This window comes from Leptonychotes weddellii, chromosome 8 (assembly GCF_054177405.1).
Source record: "Leptonychotes weddellii isolate Sample4059 chromosome 8, ASM5417740v2, whole genome shotgun sequence".
NCBI lineage: Eukaryota > Metazoa > Chordata > Mammalia > Carnivora > Phocidae > Leptonychotes > Leptonychotes weddellii.
In genome coordinates, this window is record NC_138376.1 from 115,728,648 (window position 1) to 115,743,141 (window position 14,494).

General features: G+C 39.0%; 1 protein-coding gene across 4 annotated transcripts in view; it reads right to left on the reverse strand.

Annotated features, from left to right (window-relative positions):
* Nucleotides 1–2,889: 2,889 nt before the first annotated feature.
* Nucleotides 2,890–14,494, reverse strand: part of KATNA1 (katanin catalytic subunit A1) — a 33,701-nt gene continuing 22,096 nt past the window's right edge. For all 4 annotated transcript variants that reach the window (XM_006735822.3, XM_031030714.2, XM_081829134.1 and 1 more), the window contains 7 exons: nucleotides 11,657–11,778; nucleotides 10,075–10,180; nucleotides 8,847–9,005; nucleotides 5,867–5,993; nucleotides 5,212–5,346; nucleotides 4,583–4,709; nucleotides 2,890–3,258 (listed from right to left, as the gene is read on the reverse strand). In XM_006735822.3, the coding sequence (XP_006735885.1) occupies nucleotides 3,060–3,258; nucleotides 4,583–4,709; nucleotides 5,212–5,346; nucleotides 5,867–5,993; nucleotides 8,847–9,005; nucleotides 10,075–10,180; nucleotides 11,657–11,778 (975 nt within the window). In that variant the 3' untranslated portion in view covers nucleotides 2,890–3,059. The remainder of the gene's footprint in view (nucleotides 3,259–4,582; nucleotides 4,710–5,211; nucleotides 5,347–5,866; nucleotides 5,994–8,846; nucleotides 9,006–10,074; nucleotides 10,181–11,656; nucleotides 11,779–14,494) is intronic.

A 14,494-nucleotide genomic window follows, 5' to 3' on the forward strand; every position in this document is an offset into this window, starting at 1 on the left:
CAGTGTAAAATTAAAAACCAGATTTGCAGTATACTTTTATCAATGGCAGTTGTAGTAAGGATACTTCCTGGTAGTAAAAGATTACATCAGTACAGAAAAATAGAGAGCAATTAACTTAAAATACCTCTTCATTTCCCTGAATCGGAACATTACCTTATTATAAACCAAATTCCCACATACATTCGTGTTATTTCTGGACTCTTCTTCATGCCCTGCCGGTAGCACGGTTTTAATCACTGTACTGCTTTAAGGAAACCGGGCAACTGTCTCTTCTCCCCATTGTTCTTTTTAAAAAATGTTACAGCTATTCTTGGGCGCCTGGGTGGCTCAGTCATTGAGCGTCTGCCTTCGGCTCAGGTCATGGTCCCAGGGTCCTGGGATCAAGTCCCACATCGGGCTCCCTGCTCGGCAGGAAGCCTGCTTCTCCCTCTCCCGCTCCCCCTGCTTGTGTTCCTGCTCTCGCTACCTCTGTCTCTGTCAAATAAATAAATAAAATCCTTAAAAAAATACTTAAAAAAAAAAATGGTGCAGCTGTTCTTGCTATACTCCCTTGTGAACTTTTAGAATCAGCTTGGTCAGTTCTATAAACAACTTAACTTCTGTTGACATCTTGATTGGGATGAGACTGAACTTGCAAAACAGGTCTTGGATCCAATCCAGAGACCTCCTCCTTGGTCAGATACTTAAGTAACAAAAGGGAATATACTGCCTAAAGATCCTTGAGGTAGCCTTGTCTTACTATCAAACTGTAGACAGAGGAAATATTTAATTTCTGTTTTTATATTTCAGAGGAATTCTTCAATTGGATAAAGTAAGTGTTATACCTGTCACAGCTATCAACTTATTTCCGGATAATCCTGAGAAAAGAGCAGAAAACCTTGAAGATAAAGCATGTGTTTAAAACACCATCTCAAATCATGGACTCTGAATTAGTCTTTTGGCTCTAAATTTGCCACTTGAATAGAATTTTCTTTAAATCGCTAAGAATCTGTTTATACACTAGGGAAATTGCTGAACTCCTAAAACTGCCTAAAACTTGACCTTGAAGTGACAGGTTAAAATTCACCTTATTCTATAACAGGGCTGGCTATTCAGATGATGAATTAAGGGAAATTTAAATGAAGTAGAAGAGAAGATGTGAAGAAACTTCAAAATTACCAAAAAAAAAAAAGGGCAGGACAAAATGCCACGTGCCAATATTTTTCAAGGTGCCTTTGTAAGGGAAATTCTGTCCACGTAATTACTATAATATATGAGACTTTATGAAAAGCACTTTATGACATTCTAATTTAAAAGCTCAAGAATTTAACATATTTTTTTATTCAGTAAAATGTGCCTTTATATTAAGTATGTGACTCAGTATAAAATCACTGAAGTGTATCATGATTTGATTGTATCCTGTACCAAGACTACTTACCTGAATGCACCAGGATTTAAAAATAGTAGTGACATGTTTTCACTCTAAAATAAACTTTTTTTTTGAGGAAACAGTATAGAGTTTTGGTATAAAAACATTTCCCAGGCAAGAACTGCTTCTGTGTTTAAGAGCTCCTTTCACATACACTGGCTGAAACCAGGGCTCAGATGAGTTAAGGAGTCCATCCATCAGTGTCCTGGAATTTGACCGTGCCCTTGCTCTCGTGGTTCTTAGTGCTATTTACCCTTCAGCAGTGTTTGGTCTTTTTTTTAACCATCAGTCACACTGACATCTATTTTATGTGATCTAGTACATAAAATACCTTTATTCCAAGTGGTAGATATTTCCTATTATTAATTTTTTATTGCAACTCATCATTTTAAACGTATCGTTCAAGAAAGTAATGACTGGTTTTTAAAACCACCTTAAGCAGGGATGGGGGGCAAAAGTAAAACCCCCTTAGAGTTAGGCTAAATAGGTATGTATGTATGGGGGAAGGAGGACAGGTAGCAGAGTGAAGAAGTGAGGTTTCATTTTGCCTGTTTTTAATAAGGAAAACAGCCCTGTGAAACACACTTTCTCCATATTATAGAAGAATAAATAATAGCAGGAGATTCAGTTTGATCCTCACATCACCCAGCTAGTAACACTTTACGTCCTTCCTCTGTCCTTTAAGATGCTAGAAATCTCCAGTTCTGACTCCAAGTAATGACAGGGTCTACTGCATCCATTAAGTTTACAGACGCTCTAGTGAGGAGAATCATGCAGGGGGCTACGTGGCCCATTGCACAGTGTGGGCTTCAGCAGAGTCCTGTCCTGCCTTCCCTCCCTACCAGTGAGACCTGGGACCGTGGCATGCTGCTCTTTTCTATGGTTGGGATGATACAGTAAGTTATTTTTTAAAAAATCCTAAATGGGTATCTTACCTATAAGATCTTATGCCATTAACTTTCATTTATTAACTTACCGTTGCACCATTACTTTCATTATGCTTTGTATCCACGAGTGAACGGGTTCATGAGTTTCATTCATTCGAGCACAGTGAGCAGCACTGGCTTATGAGCATCTGCTTGCCTACAGGGCAGCCTCGTATGTAGGCAGAATAAGGTCAAGCAAGAGTGTGTATATGTATGTATTTTTTTTTTTCTTTTTAAGTGCATTATAAAATGAAGGGTCTTTAAAGCTCTCCCAGGAAGAGCAGGGAAGCTACTGTAACCCCAAGCAGGGAGGCACAACGGGGGCATGGTTTGTGCATCAATTGGCTACTTGTGTAAAAATGTTCGGGAATTTTCAGTTATCCACTGGCACCCAACTAGAGCCAGTCTTACTCCCTAGAAGGAATGGCAGCTGGACAGTGGAAGAGAAGATGCTGTACTCAGAAGCGCACATAAAGACACTTTTGCAAGCTAAGTAATCGCACCTGCGCTGCAAACAACGTGGGCAGTGAGAGAGAAATGGGGTAATACTCAAAACAAATTTGCTTTCAGCTTTAAAAAATTGCCTTTATTCAGAATCACACTTTTTTTTTAATCTTACCATTATCAAAGTTTAAAAAAAATATAGCACTCAGTGCAATGAAATACTACATTTAATTATTACTCAAACACTTAAGGCAGGCTTCTCACAGTTTACATGTGAGAATTTAGCATGATCCAAACTCAAATATCCACTTCTCATATCTTTCAATGTCTGCAGCAGAAACGGACTTAGAGACCTTTTTTAAAGCCATTTCAAAATCCTCCATAGTTGTAGGCATGTGCATTTCTTCTCTTGAAAGATTTCTGATTTCCTCTGGGGTCAAACCTTCAATACGCCTTCTCATTGCCATCAAGGATGCATCCCTACGTTAATTAAAACACACACACAAAGTGTTATTTTGATTGAATAAAAACCCGTGAACAGAAAATCTTTTCAGTATGTGTTATTTTGTAATTATCCGACCACAGATACTTAGTACTGCACAGAATCTTTTATCAGAATACAAGGCCTGGGGCGCCTGGGTGGCTCAGTTGGTTAAGCAACTGCCTTCGGCTCAGGTCATGATCCTGGAGTCCCAGGATCGAGTCCCACATCGGGCTCCCTGCTCAGCGGGGAGTCTGCTTCTCCCTCTGCTTCTCCCTCCCCCTTCTCATGCTCTATCTCATTCTCTCTCTCTCAAATAAATAAAATCTTAAGGAAAAAAAAAAGAATACAGAGCCTCTTTGGAGTTGTTTTTTAGCAGTTAAATCTTCCATGATGAATTAAGGATATTAATCAATTTAAATAACTGATACTGAGGTAAAGAGCCCAAGAAAGAGTAAAGGTGTAATAAAGAAGCTAGCAATTGAATCATTTTAAGTGTCCAATAAAATGAAGACTAAACAACATCAGAGAGACAGGAGAGAACCAGAGAAAAACTATTTTCTACACGTGTAGGAAAAACTAAATGATCAAGTTAGCATGTTTCAGCTTTCCCCTCTGTATTAGTTTTGTCTTTTTGGGTTTTTTTTTTGGGGGGGGGGTTGTGTTTTTTGTTTTTAAAGAAGAAACTTTACACTCAAGGACCTCTCCTTTCACCAAATTTCATCTTTAATAACAGGCACCATTTATGTAGAGGGACAGCAACCTGCAGCTGCTTTCCATTCACACACATTCTGACGCCCACAAGCCTGTGTAGTATGCTTACTTTACAACGAGTACCTTGCTAATAAACATATGAACTAATACTGAGGACAAAACCTACTTGAATCAACTGGATTAGAGACTGTCTTTTTTTTTTTTTACTCCTGTTCCTATCATATTTAGGACACTTGTACTGAAAGAGATTGTACTCTCCTGGAGTATGCCCAATCCATTTCACATTTCTTAGTAAAAAGTATACTGAATAAGTAGACCCAACATTTTTTTAATCCAAGACAATTACTGATTTTCGATATTCTACCAATTGTTCTAACATTAGCTTCTTGAACTTGCAGCTTTCAAATGCACTGCAGACTGTTCAGTGACATGCAAGATACCCAAGTTCTTACCAGCACCTTATCACATAAACTTCATACCAAAACTCGTGTCGCTGACTAGAGATTCTAATGTGGGTCTTTATTCTTCACCCATCTTATTAATTCAGCACAAAACTTCGTAACAGAAGTTTATACCCACAAAACCCTATGCTTTCAAAATAATTCATACCTGCACACATTGGTAATGTCTGCACCTGAATAACCTTCCATATTTTCTGCTATGCTTGCAAGGTCAACATCATCAGCCAATTCCAGTTCACGCAGACTTATTCGTAACAGCTCCTCCCTGCCTTTTGCTAATGGTGGAAACAAATTTAAAAATGTAAGCCTTCAACATAAACATACTGTTATTTTTTTCTCAAGTCTACTTTGTATGAGAAGTTGTTTTCCAATTCTTAGAGCTCATCTGCTTAAAAATTTAAGAGCCCTTCTAAATTTAAAATTTCCTGGTACCAGGTGACTCAGTCAGCTGAGTGTCTGCCTTCAGCTTGGGTCATGGTCTCCGGTCCTGGGATCAAGCCCCGCGTCGGGATTCCTGCTTGGCGGGGAGTCTGCTTCTCCCTCTCCCCCTGCTTGTGCACTCGCTCTCTGTCTCAAATAAATAAATAATCTTAAAAAAAAAATTTCTGGTACCAAGGCTTTCAGGTTCTAGATATAGCCAAATCAGTTAATATAAGGAAAGACATCCTACATTTGTCTCTTTAAAGGAAAGTTAATTACTACCAAATTTTAAAATCTCTAAGCAAAACTACCTAAGAGTTAACATGAGCTTTCAGACAAGATTCAAATGCAGATAACCTGATGGTAATGGAATATAGATTCTTTTTTCAAGACGTCGTCTTAATGCCTCATCAATATCCCAGGGAAAATTAGTAGCTGCCAGAACCATAACCATTTTGGAAGGGTCATCATTTTCAGAAGCACCTCCAACACCTAAAAAAAAAGGGAGAGGAGAATGTAAAAAGACAGGAAGTCAGAGTATAGAAAATAAAGCTCAACTACTTAAAAGATCACCATATATTTAGCACTAAATTGCAAAGTAGTGTAATTGTTAAGCTTCCCTAGGACTTCTAAAGCTAAATGGTACATATATGAATTTGTGGCCCAAGAAAAGTAAATTTTAATATGCAAAAAAATAGGACTCAAAATAGATTTATTCAAAAGACCAGCTCAGCTTAACTACATACCAATTTCTAAAATTTTTCAAAAGCATACATATCCCTAAGGCAAATTTATTTGCATTTATTTCAGTTTCATTGCTGAACATAAGAAATCCGAGCATATGCCCATGAGTGCTCTATGAACAGCCATTATTTCTGGCATGTCCCCACAGTCCGTGTCCCCAGTATACTGTCGATCTCCAGGACCTCCTTGCCAGCCCTCTCTAGTTGGCAGGAGCTGTGTGGCTTAGCCCTAGGAGTAGCGCTTAGTCAATGCACAGACACATGCATACCATCCATTTGAACCAGCAGCTCAGCTTTCACCCTTCTGCTTGCTTCGTGCTCTTCAGAAGTCCCTCTGCGACTACAAATGGAATCTATCTCATCGATAAATATGGTGGCTGGAGAGTAAAATCGAGCCTAAATAAAGAAACCATGTAACACCAGGTTTTTATTTCATTTAAAAAATAATCTACAGCAATTAGAAAAGAGCCCAGGAGCCTACCACACCACATCTCTCTCTGGTCCTAATATTGGGAAAAGATAAACTGGAGCAGCTACAAGACAGCTTCTAATGGAAACTTACCATAGACTTAAATATTACATGGCAGGTGATATCTGTTTATTCATGAGTGATATAAATACAGAATTATCATGTATGCTACAACAATAAGGTCAACAATGGTGGGAAAATATTTACAGATATTGGTAAGTGTTCTACAGTTCTAGAAAAAAAACTGGTTTCAGAGAATCAGTACCTTAAATAAAATCATATAGATTCCTTCTAAGAAATCCTAATTAAATTGCCATTTTTCATTTGACATTGTCATTGACAATGACAATACAGTAACTAAAGAAGTTCACAGTTAATCTTTTTTATTTTTAAAGATTTATAGTGAGAGAGCAAGAGTGACGAGGGGGACAGAGAGGTAGAGAAGCAGACTCCCCCTCTGAGCACAGAGCCCAGTGTGGGGCTCAATCTCACAACCCTGAGATCATGACCTGAGCCAAAATGGAGAGTCGGACGCCTAACTGATTGAGTCACCCAGGCGCCCCTATAGTTAATTATTTTTAAATGAAATATCCAACAAGGGCTAATTTCTTGGGGATTACCAATAAAGACAATAAAAACAAGGCTTAAGGCACTCATGGCTATAGTGGCCACCACATAAAATCAAAGCCAACGCACAGGTAAACAGAGAGGCAAAGGTCAAAGAGACATCTCCCAAAACATCTGAATTGTTAGATCCTGCTAGGTCTAAAAAGCTGGAACATAACTTCTGAAAATTCCTACTTACATGACCCAATATATTATTCTTTTGGTTTAAACTCATTTGATTAGGTTTCTGATACTTGAAAATTCTTGACAATACAACAAGAATTATACCATAAGTTTTGGTATGTGTTTGTTACCATGTCATGAGAAAAATCCCGGACAGACTTATATTTAAGTGGCATGATTTAAAATACAGCCCTTGAAGGAAAAAAAAAGAAAAGAAAATACAGGCCTTGAGACATGTTTGCTTTGAGGGATTCTGGGGAATGGGCCTGGGCCCTCGGGGAGAGGCAAGTCATCTACAGAGCAGCCAAAACAAGATGTGAGAGGCTGTACAACTTCACTCCTGGGGAGAGTCCATAGGATGAACAGGAAAAAAAATTAAGCCAGTTTTAATTTGAGTTTTAAATATGAGCCCTAATCAAAAGTTCCAAAGGCAGAAGTTCCAAACTGGCCTATGACTGAGCCCCTACTCAGTAGCAGGCAACTCAAAGTCACAGACTCCAGAGAAGCAGGCACATATTTAAAGATGGCTAACATGAGGGAAGCCGGTAAAAAACAAGCTGTTTGATATGCCTTCATAAATCTCACCATAAAAAATAATGTAAATTAGCACTCTGTAAGAGGCTTCCCCGCACAGAAGAAAATGGTCATTTTTCTTGAATATAAACTCTCCATTAGAAAATATATCAAATAATCCTGAAACAGAACAGCTAATATCTATTAGCCCCTGTGAGTCAGACTCTGTAGTAAGCAATTCACATGCATTAGCTCGTTTCACCATCCGAACATTACAGAGGTATCTCCTGTATTACGCTCATCCTCTTACAGAGAAAGCAACTGAGGATCAGGGAATATGCCCACAGTTAGCCAGCTAAGAAAGTGACAAGAGATGTGGGATCTGAAGCCGGGTGACCTGACCCTAAAGACTCCATACTTAGCCATTCATTCTATTTACCTTACATCTTTAAAAAGCCTAGATATTCTGGAATCCTGGCAAGAGAATTCTTTCTCCCTGAAGCAAAGGGCAAACTAATTTTCCAAACTCACTTAAGAGGTTCTCCACTAGATTCCCCTACTGCAGTATAAACTACTGATAAACTATTAAGAACCTGTTCGAATTTGCATCCTGCCATATGAATTATCAAACTTGAAGGAGAAAATGGGAATTGAAACAGGGAGAAACCTTTACAGAAAATGAAAATGGATAACCTGAAATTGTATGGGTTTTCATTTGCTTGTTTTGTTTTAGTCTGAGTCTAGGAAGTAAGATCTAGTATCATATTAACATGGTCATCTAAGGTTTTGTCCACGATGGGAGTCTTTAGAGTTAAGAATGCCAAGTCACTGTCCATATAATAAGCATAACTCTGTCCTGATACATATAACTACACTATTTCTTAAATGAGGCAAGACTGAAACAATCAGTGAAGCTTACCAGGGTCTGAAGTCTAAAAAGCTGTTGAAATTAATCCAAACACTCTTACTACGAACTTGTTGAATTATGATTCCTTCTACTGATACTCAGATTAGTGGGAGTTGAAGAAGGAAAAAAGGAACTCAAAGTAACAAGTAAAGGAGTAGCAATCCAAAGTCTGGATCATTAAACTCAAGGTATTCAGCATAGTTAATAGATTGGAGGTGATCTCAATTCCATAACTACTTGATTTTCACTGTTCCACATTACGGTCACAACACTGAATTTACCATATTATAAATAAGCCTACTGATTTAAAAAACATAATAATTTCAAACTCCCAGGACAGATTAGGAATGATCCCATAATGTGAGCATGCCCGTAAGCCAAGAGAGATGGCTCTTCCTCTAGAGGAAAGGAGACAGAAAAACTCCCAACTACTCATGTGCTTCAAGGGCACGGGACTCACACTCTGGGCGCAGTGCCATCCTGCCTAGCTTTTCTACACACTGGAGATAGTACGACTCACTTCCTCCCTGCTTAGAGGTAGAGCATCATCAGAGTGGTCTCAAACATTCACCATTTCAAACAGAAGACGAACAAGCTTCTCAGACTCCCCTCTGTATTTGGAAGTCAGAGTTGACGAAGACACATTGAAGAATGTTGTCTTGCATTCCGTAGCTACTGCTTTAGCAAGGAGGGTCTTTCCTGTGCCAGGTGGGCCGACCATCAACACTCCCTGTAGGGAAAAGAATAACATAAGTGAAAGATTTTTTTTTTTTTAAAGATTTTATTTATTTATTTGAGAGAGAGAGAGCACGAGAGTGGGGAGCGGGAGAGGGAGAAGCAGACTCCCCGCTGAGCAGGGAGCCCGATGCGGGACTCGATCCCGGGACTCCAGGATCATGACCTGAGCTGAAGGCAGTCGCCCAACCAACTGAGCCACCCAGGCGCCCCATAAGTGAAAGATTTACCTGCCACTGTTCTAATTCACAAGAATTCCATTACTAAGAATTAATTTTCAACTAACATATAATATTAAGATAAATAAAAAATAAACAAAAGGATACTTTATCACCAAATTACTTTTTCATTATAAAAGGTAACCACATTATTAAAAATTTGGAACTCAGAAATGAGAAAAATATAATCAATGTTATAACACTGACATTATAATAATCATACCCTAACACAGGTACCAATATTATTTGGATATATTTCCTGCTAGTCTTTAGGTCAAACAAATTAGTTTTTTTGTTACAAACTTTGTTACTCAAAGAATGTCCAGAATTTTGTAGCTTGCTTCTCACTTAATAAGTACAGAGTTAGCCATTGGCACATTTTCTAAATCCAAGAAAGTTTCTTTCAGTCTCTTTTCAGATCAGCTCACGACTTTTTTAAAAAGTACCCATTTGATGCAGACAGGTCTCAATTTCTTAAGGACAACTGCAAGAAGTAGAGGATACAAGTTCTGTAGCAGATACACCAAATGGAGGAGTTCTGCATTAGGCAACTTGTTCTTATTTGCAAATACGAGCTCATTCTAAATCAACTTTCCAAAGGTCACACTATACCTATTTCTTATTCTGGGAACCTTGCAATAAGCTTTTGGTCTAAATAAAATTTGGAGTAACATATTTTTTAATTTAAAATTTTCCTTAAAATAAAATAAAAATAAAATAAAGTAAAATAAAATTTTCCTTACCTAATTCTATCCTCTCACTCCCTTGAGTAAGATAAATACTGGTTTTCTATAGCAATGTACTTGCCATTCACTTTGACAACACCATTAACAACAATAAACTTACTTTCCATGGTCTCCTAATGCCCTTAAAGAATTCTGGCATCCACATTGGTAACACCACAGCTTCCTTAAGCAACTTTTTAGCTTCTACTAGGTCAGCAATATCATCCCTGAAAGAGGAGATATTTCATCAGTACCCTCTCAGATGACATATTTAACTGTATGCAGTAATCCTTACAAACCAAAAGCAGCATGGCTTACACTGCCACCAGACTGCGAAGCCCCTGCCTGGGCGCGGTGAGCCGGCACACTGTGATGAGGCCTGCCACACCAGCCAGTCTACATGGAGCACAATCGGAATCTTCAATTCTTGGCAATAATGATTTCCAACTTGGTGAATGAGACCACTGGTCTATAGGCACCCAAGTATTTATCATGCCGTCTCATTTTAAATTCCTGCCCCTGTGATGCTCATCCCATAAACTGCATGATTTAAAAACAATGAGCCCATTAAAAAAAAAAAAGTACAAAAAAGGGCATAAAGCAGAGACAAGGCTACAGTATTGCTGCTTTGCCCCCAACCCTATTAAGAGGTAGACACCAAGGATAGAGTATCATAGAGACTACTATGAAGTCATCACCAACCACTAGAAAACTCTTACTGCTATTACTATTACTGGCATATGTGGCATTTTCATGAAAATATATGTTCACTGTGTAAGTACCAAATACCAAAAAATATTTTTAAAATATCCCCAAAAGCATACCTAAAAATCGTTAAGATTTTTTTTTCAAAGGTTTTGTTTTTTTTTTTTTTATTTGACAGAGAGAGACACAGTGAGAGAGGGAACACAAGCAGGGGGAGTGGGAGAGGGAGAAGCAGGCTTCCCACTGAGCAGGGAGCCCAATGCGGGGCTCGATTCCAGGACCCTAGGATCATGACCTGAGCCGAAGGCAGACGCTTAATGACTGAGCCACCCAAGCGCCCCTAAAAATCGTTAAGATTTTAATGAAAAATATTTAACAGAATGTACCTAACTTTGTGAGAAAGGGGGCCTCTTATTTTTTTAATTTTTTTTTGAAAGGGAGCTTTTAGAATTCAGAGTGATAATTACAGTTCTTCGATTAGATATAATAAGTCAAGTTGAGAATCACTGCTCAAAGTCAGAAAATACAAGCAACATCCATGGGATAAACTATAGATAACAAGCAACAATGGGGCACCTGATTGGCTCAGCAGTCAACAGAGCATTGCAGCTCCTGATCTTGGTCAGGGTTGTGAGTTCAAGCCCCACTTCAAGCACAGAGCTTACATAAGAACAAAAACCAAAAGCAAACAATGCACATGTGTAAGAATCCCTGCCATTTCACCATTAGAGGATGTCCCCAAAAGAAGATGAAATTTCTGTGATCTTTAGATTTTTTTTATTTAATAGAAACTTATGTATCATTTGTTACTTTATTAAATAAAAAGCTCAGACAAAAATTTGGTATAGCCTGAACCAAGTCCTGGGTTCACATTGCACGCACTCTCGTTCCATCTCCAAGGACTGATCTTCAGTGCATTTACTGAAAAAGTAATGGTTCCCTTTGCTTTTCCTAAAAGCATTATCAACACCCAATTATCTTGTTATGATATAACTTACCATCGAACATTGGGATTCTGAGAAATTATATCTCTTTCCAAAGCTTCTACTAAGTCCTTATCATATCCAGTACTATCAAATTTACTTGTCTCTGGGTCGGTAACTGCAGCAGGTGATTTGTTCTACATCGGGAGAAAAACACAAGAGCTTCTGATTGACTCAAAGATTATACTCAGAAACACAGACTGGACTCCAGTGATATTTTTAGAAGAGCTAATATAATAGTACAAGTATTGAGAGAGTCAAAGACTATTAAAGTCATTGTTCTATACCAACATCAGAATGAGTTATTACAGTTTCATATTCAACTTTTACTTTTACATAAAAAGTATGACAAAAGTGTTAAAGAAAAACAAAAATATTATGCATACGAATTGGTGAGAATCAAAAAAATCAACACTGAGATGAACTGTGGTTACTGGTGAATATCAGATATGTGTGGCATTTATCTCAAAACTTTAGAGGAGATAAGGTTAAAGACAGATGGTTTATGTAGCTAAGATTACAGCTCACTTTTTTTGTTTTTTAAAGATTTAATTAATTTATTTGAGAGCGAGAGTGAGAGTGCGCACGTTGAGTTGAGGGAAGAGCAGAGGGAAAGGCAAAGAATCTCAAGCAAACTCGATGTTGAGCACAGAGTCCCATGCAGGGCTCCATCTCACAACCCCGAGGTTGCAACCTGAGCCAAAACCAAGAGTCAGACGCTTAACCGACTGAGCCACCCAGGCGTCCCATCTACGGCTCACTCTTAACTACCTACCCAGCCCTCATCAATGCTCCTAAAATTTTACTTTTTTCACTGTTCCCACCCCACTGCAAAAGAGACTTCTCAGTTCCCTGGTGCAATTCCCTCCCACCCTCTGTGACGGCAACCTTTAGGACCACAGTTCCAAAGCCCTGTACTAAAGTACTCCAGGATATGACGGCAAACTGACAGAGCACTGCAGGGTATTTTACTTTTTTAGTGAAACCCAGCATTATCTGTTGAACACTGGGTGAATTACCAGCTCCAGGTAGTTCCGTTTCTACATTAAAACTGCTACATTCCTGGGCGTCTGGGTGGCTCAGTCATTAAGCGTCTGCCTTCAGCTTAGGTCATGATCCCAGGGTCCTGGAATCGAGCCCCACATCGAGCTCCCTGTTCAGCGGGAAGCCTGCTTCTCCCTCTCCCATTCCCCCTGCTGTGTTCCCTCTCTCGCTGTGTCTCCCTCTATCAAATAAATAAATAAAATGTTTAAAAAAAACAAAACAAAAAACCCTGCTACATTCCTTTCAATAATGCCATATTTTTGTGAAGCTGGGTTTCTGGCAGTTTCTGTGATAAAAGAAATAGTGGGAAAAATCAAGGTGAAAGAGGAATCAGAGTGAAATATCCACTCTGCCTCCAAAGTCTGAGAAACTGAGCAGTGCCCAACATGCGCTGTTAGGACACAGCAAAGTTGTCTGAACCTAACTTCTTCACCAATGGATGGGTATTCTTTTGGTCCTTGAGGTGCTGTGAAAACATACAGACACTCATGAATTTTATAAGGCAAGAAAATTTATGAAGCTCTGCATTAGGGTAAACAGTCATTTACTTGGTCTTGTACTAGAATTCTTACCCTGTCTCATTAACATTGTTTTGCCCATACATGATTTGTCAGTGGTGCTATCTAAAGTAGGTATTAACATCTATGCTTAACCAATATTTATATATTCAAAGTCTTAAACTAGATGGTCAAAAAAGCGTCTGTCTTACAATATACATATTCACTATCCAATGCGAACATAAAAAATTCAAGGAAGATATTGTGCAGCCTTTAGGAGAAGGTTGGGGCACCTGGCTGGCTCAGACAGAAGAACATGAGACTCTTGATCTCAGGGTCATGAGTTCAAGCCCCATGTTGGGTGTAGACACTACTTAAAAACAAAAAACAAACAAAAAAACCCACAACTTTAAAAAAATAAATAAATAAGGGGCGCCTGGGTGGCTCAGTCGGTAAACAATAAAACAAAGAACTAGTTCCTTGAAAACGTGAATGAAAATGACAAATCTCTAGCAACACTGAAAATGAAAAAAACAGACAACACCTATTATTAATGTCAAGAATGACCTACAGAGGCGCCTGGGTGGCTCAGTCGGTTAAGCGTCTGCCTTTGGCTCGGGTCACGATCCCAGGGACCTGGAATCAAGCCCCACATCGGGCTCCCTGCTTAGTGGGAAGCCTGCTTTTCCCTCTCCCACTCCCCCTGCTTGTGTTCCCTCTCTTGCTGTCTCTCTCTGTCAAATAAATAAATAAAATATTAAAAAAAAAAAACCAAAAACTTTAAAAAAATAAATAAGGGGCAGCTGGGTGACTCAGTCAGTTAAGCATCTGCCTCCAGCTTGGGTCATGATCCCAGGGTCCTGGGATCAAGCCCCGCGTGGGACTCCCTGCTCAGCAAGGAGCCTGCTTCCCTTCCTCTCCCTCTGCCTGCCGCTTTGCCTACTTGTGCTCTCTGTCAAATAAGTAAATTTTAAGAAAGAAAAGAAAAAAAAAAAAGAAAAGCAGGAAGGAAGGAAAGAAAGAAAGAGATGGTTATCTTTAAGTATTTATGCAGCTGTTATTCATTCACAAATATTTACCAAGAACCCATTCTGTGCTAGCAGCTGTGGGGGACAGAAAGAAGACACTGTCCCCTGATTAGTGGGAACTCACACTGTGAGCCTAGGAAGACACAGATAGAAAAGCACTTTCTAGTTGTTTTCTTTCCTCCCACAGAACACAGTGCTGAAGGGACGTCTATAGACAAAGCAAAATGAATTTAAGCTAGGCAGAAAGGAGAAACAAATAATAGGTCAGCCAAAGGGAGCTATGG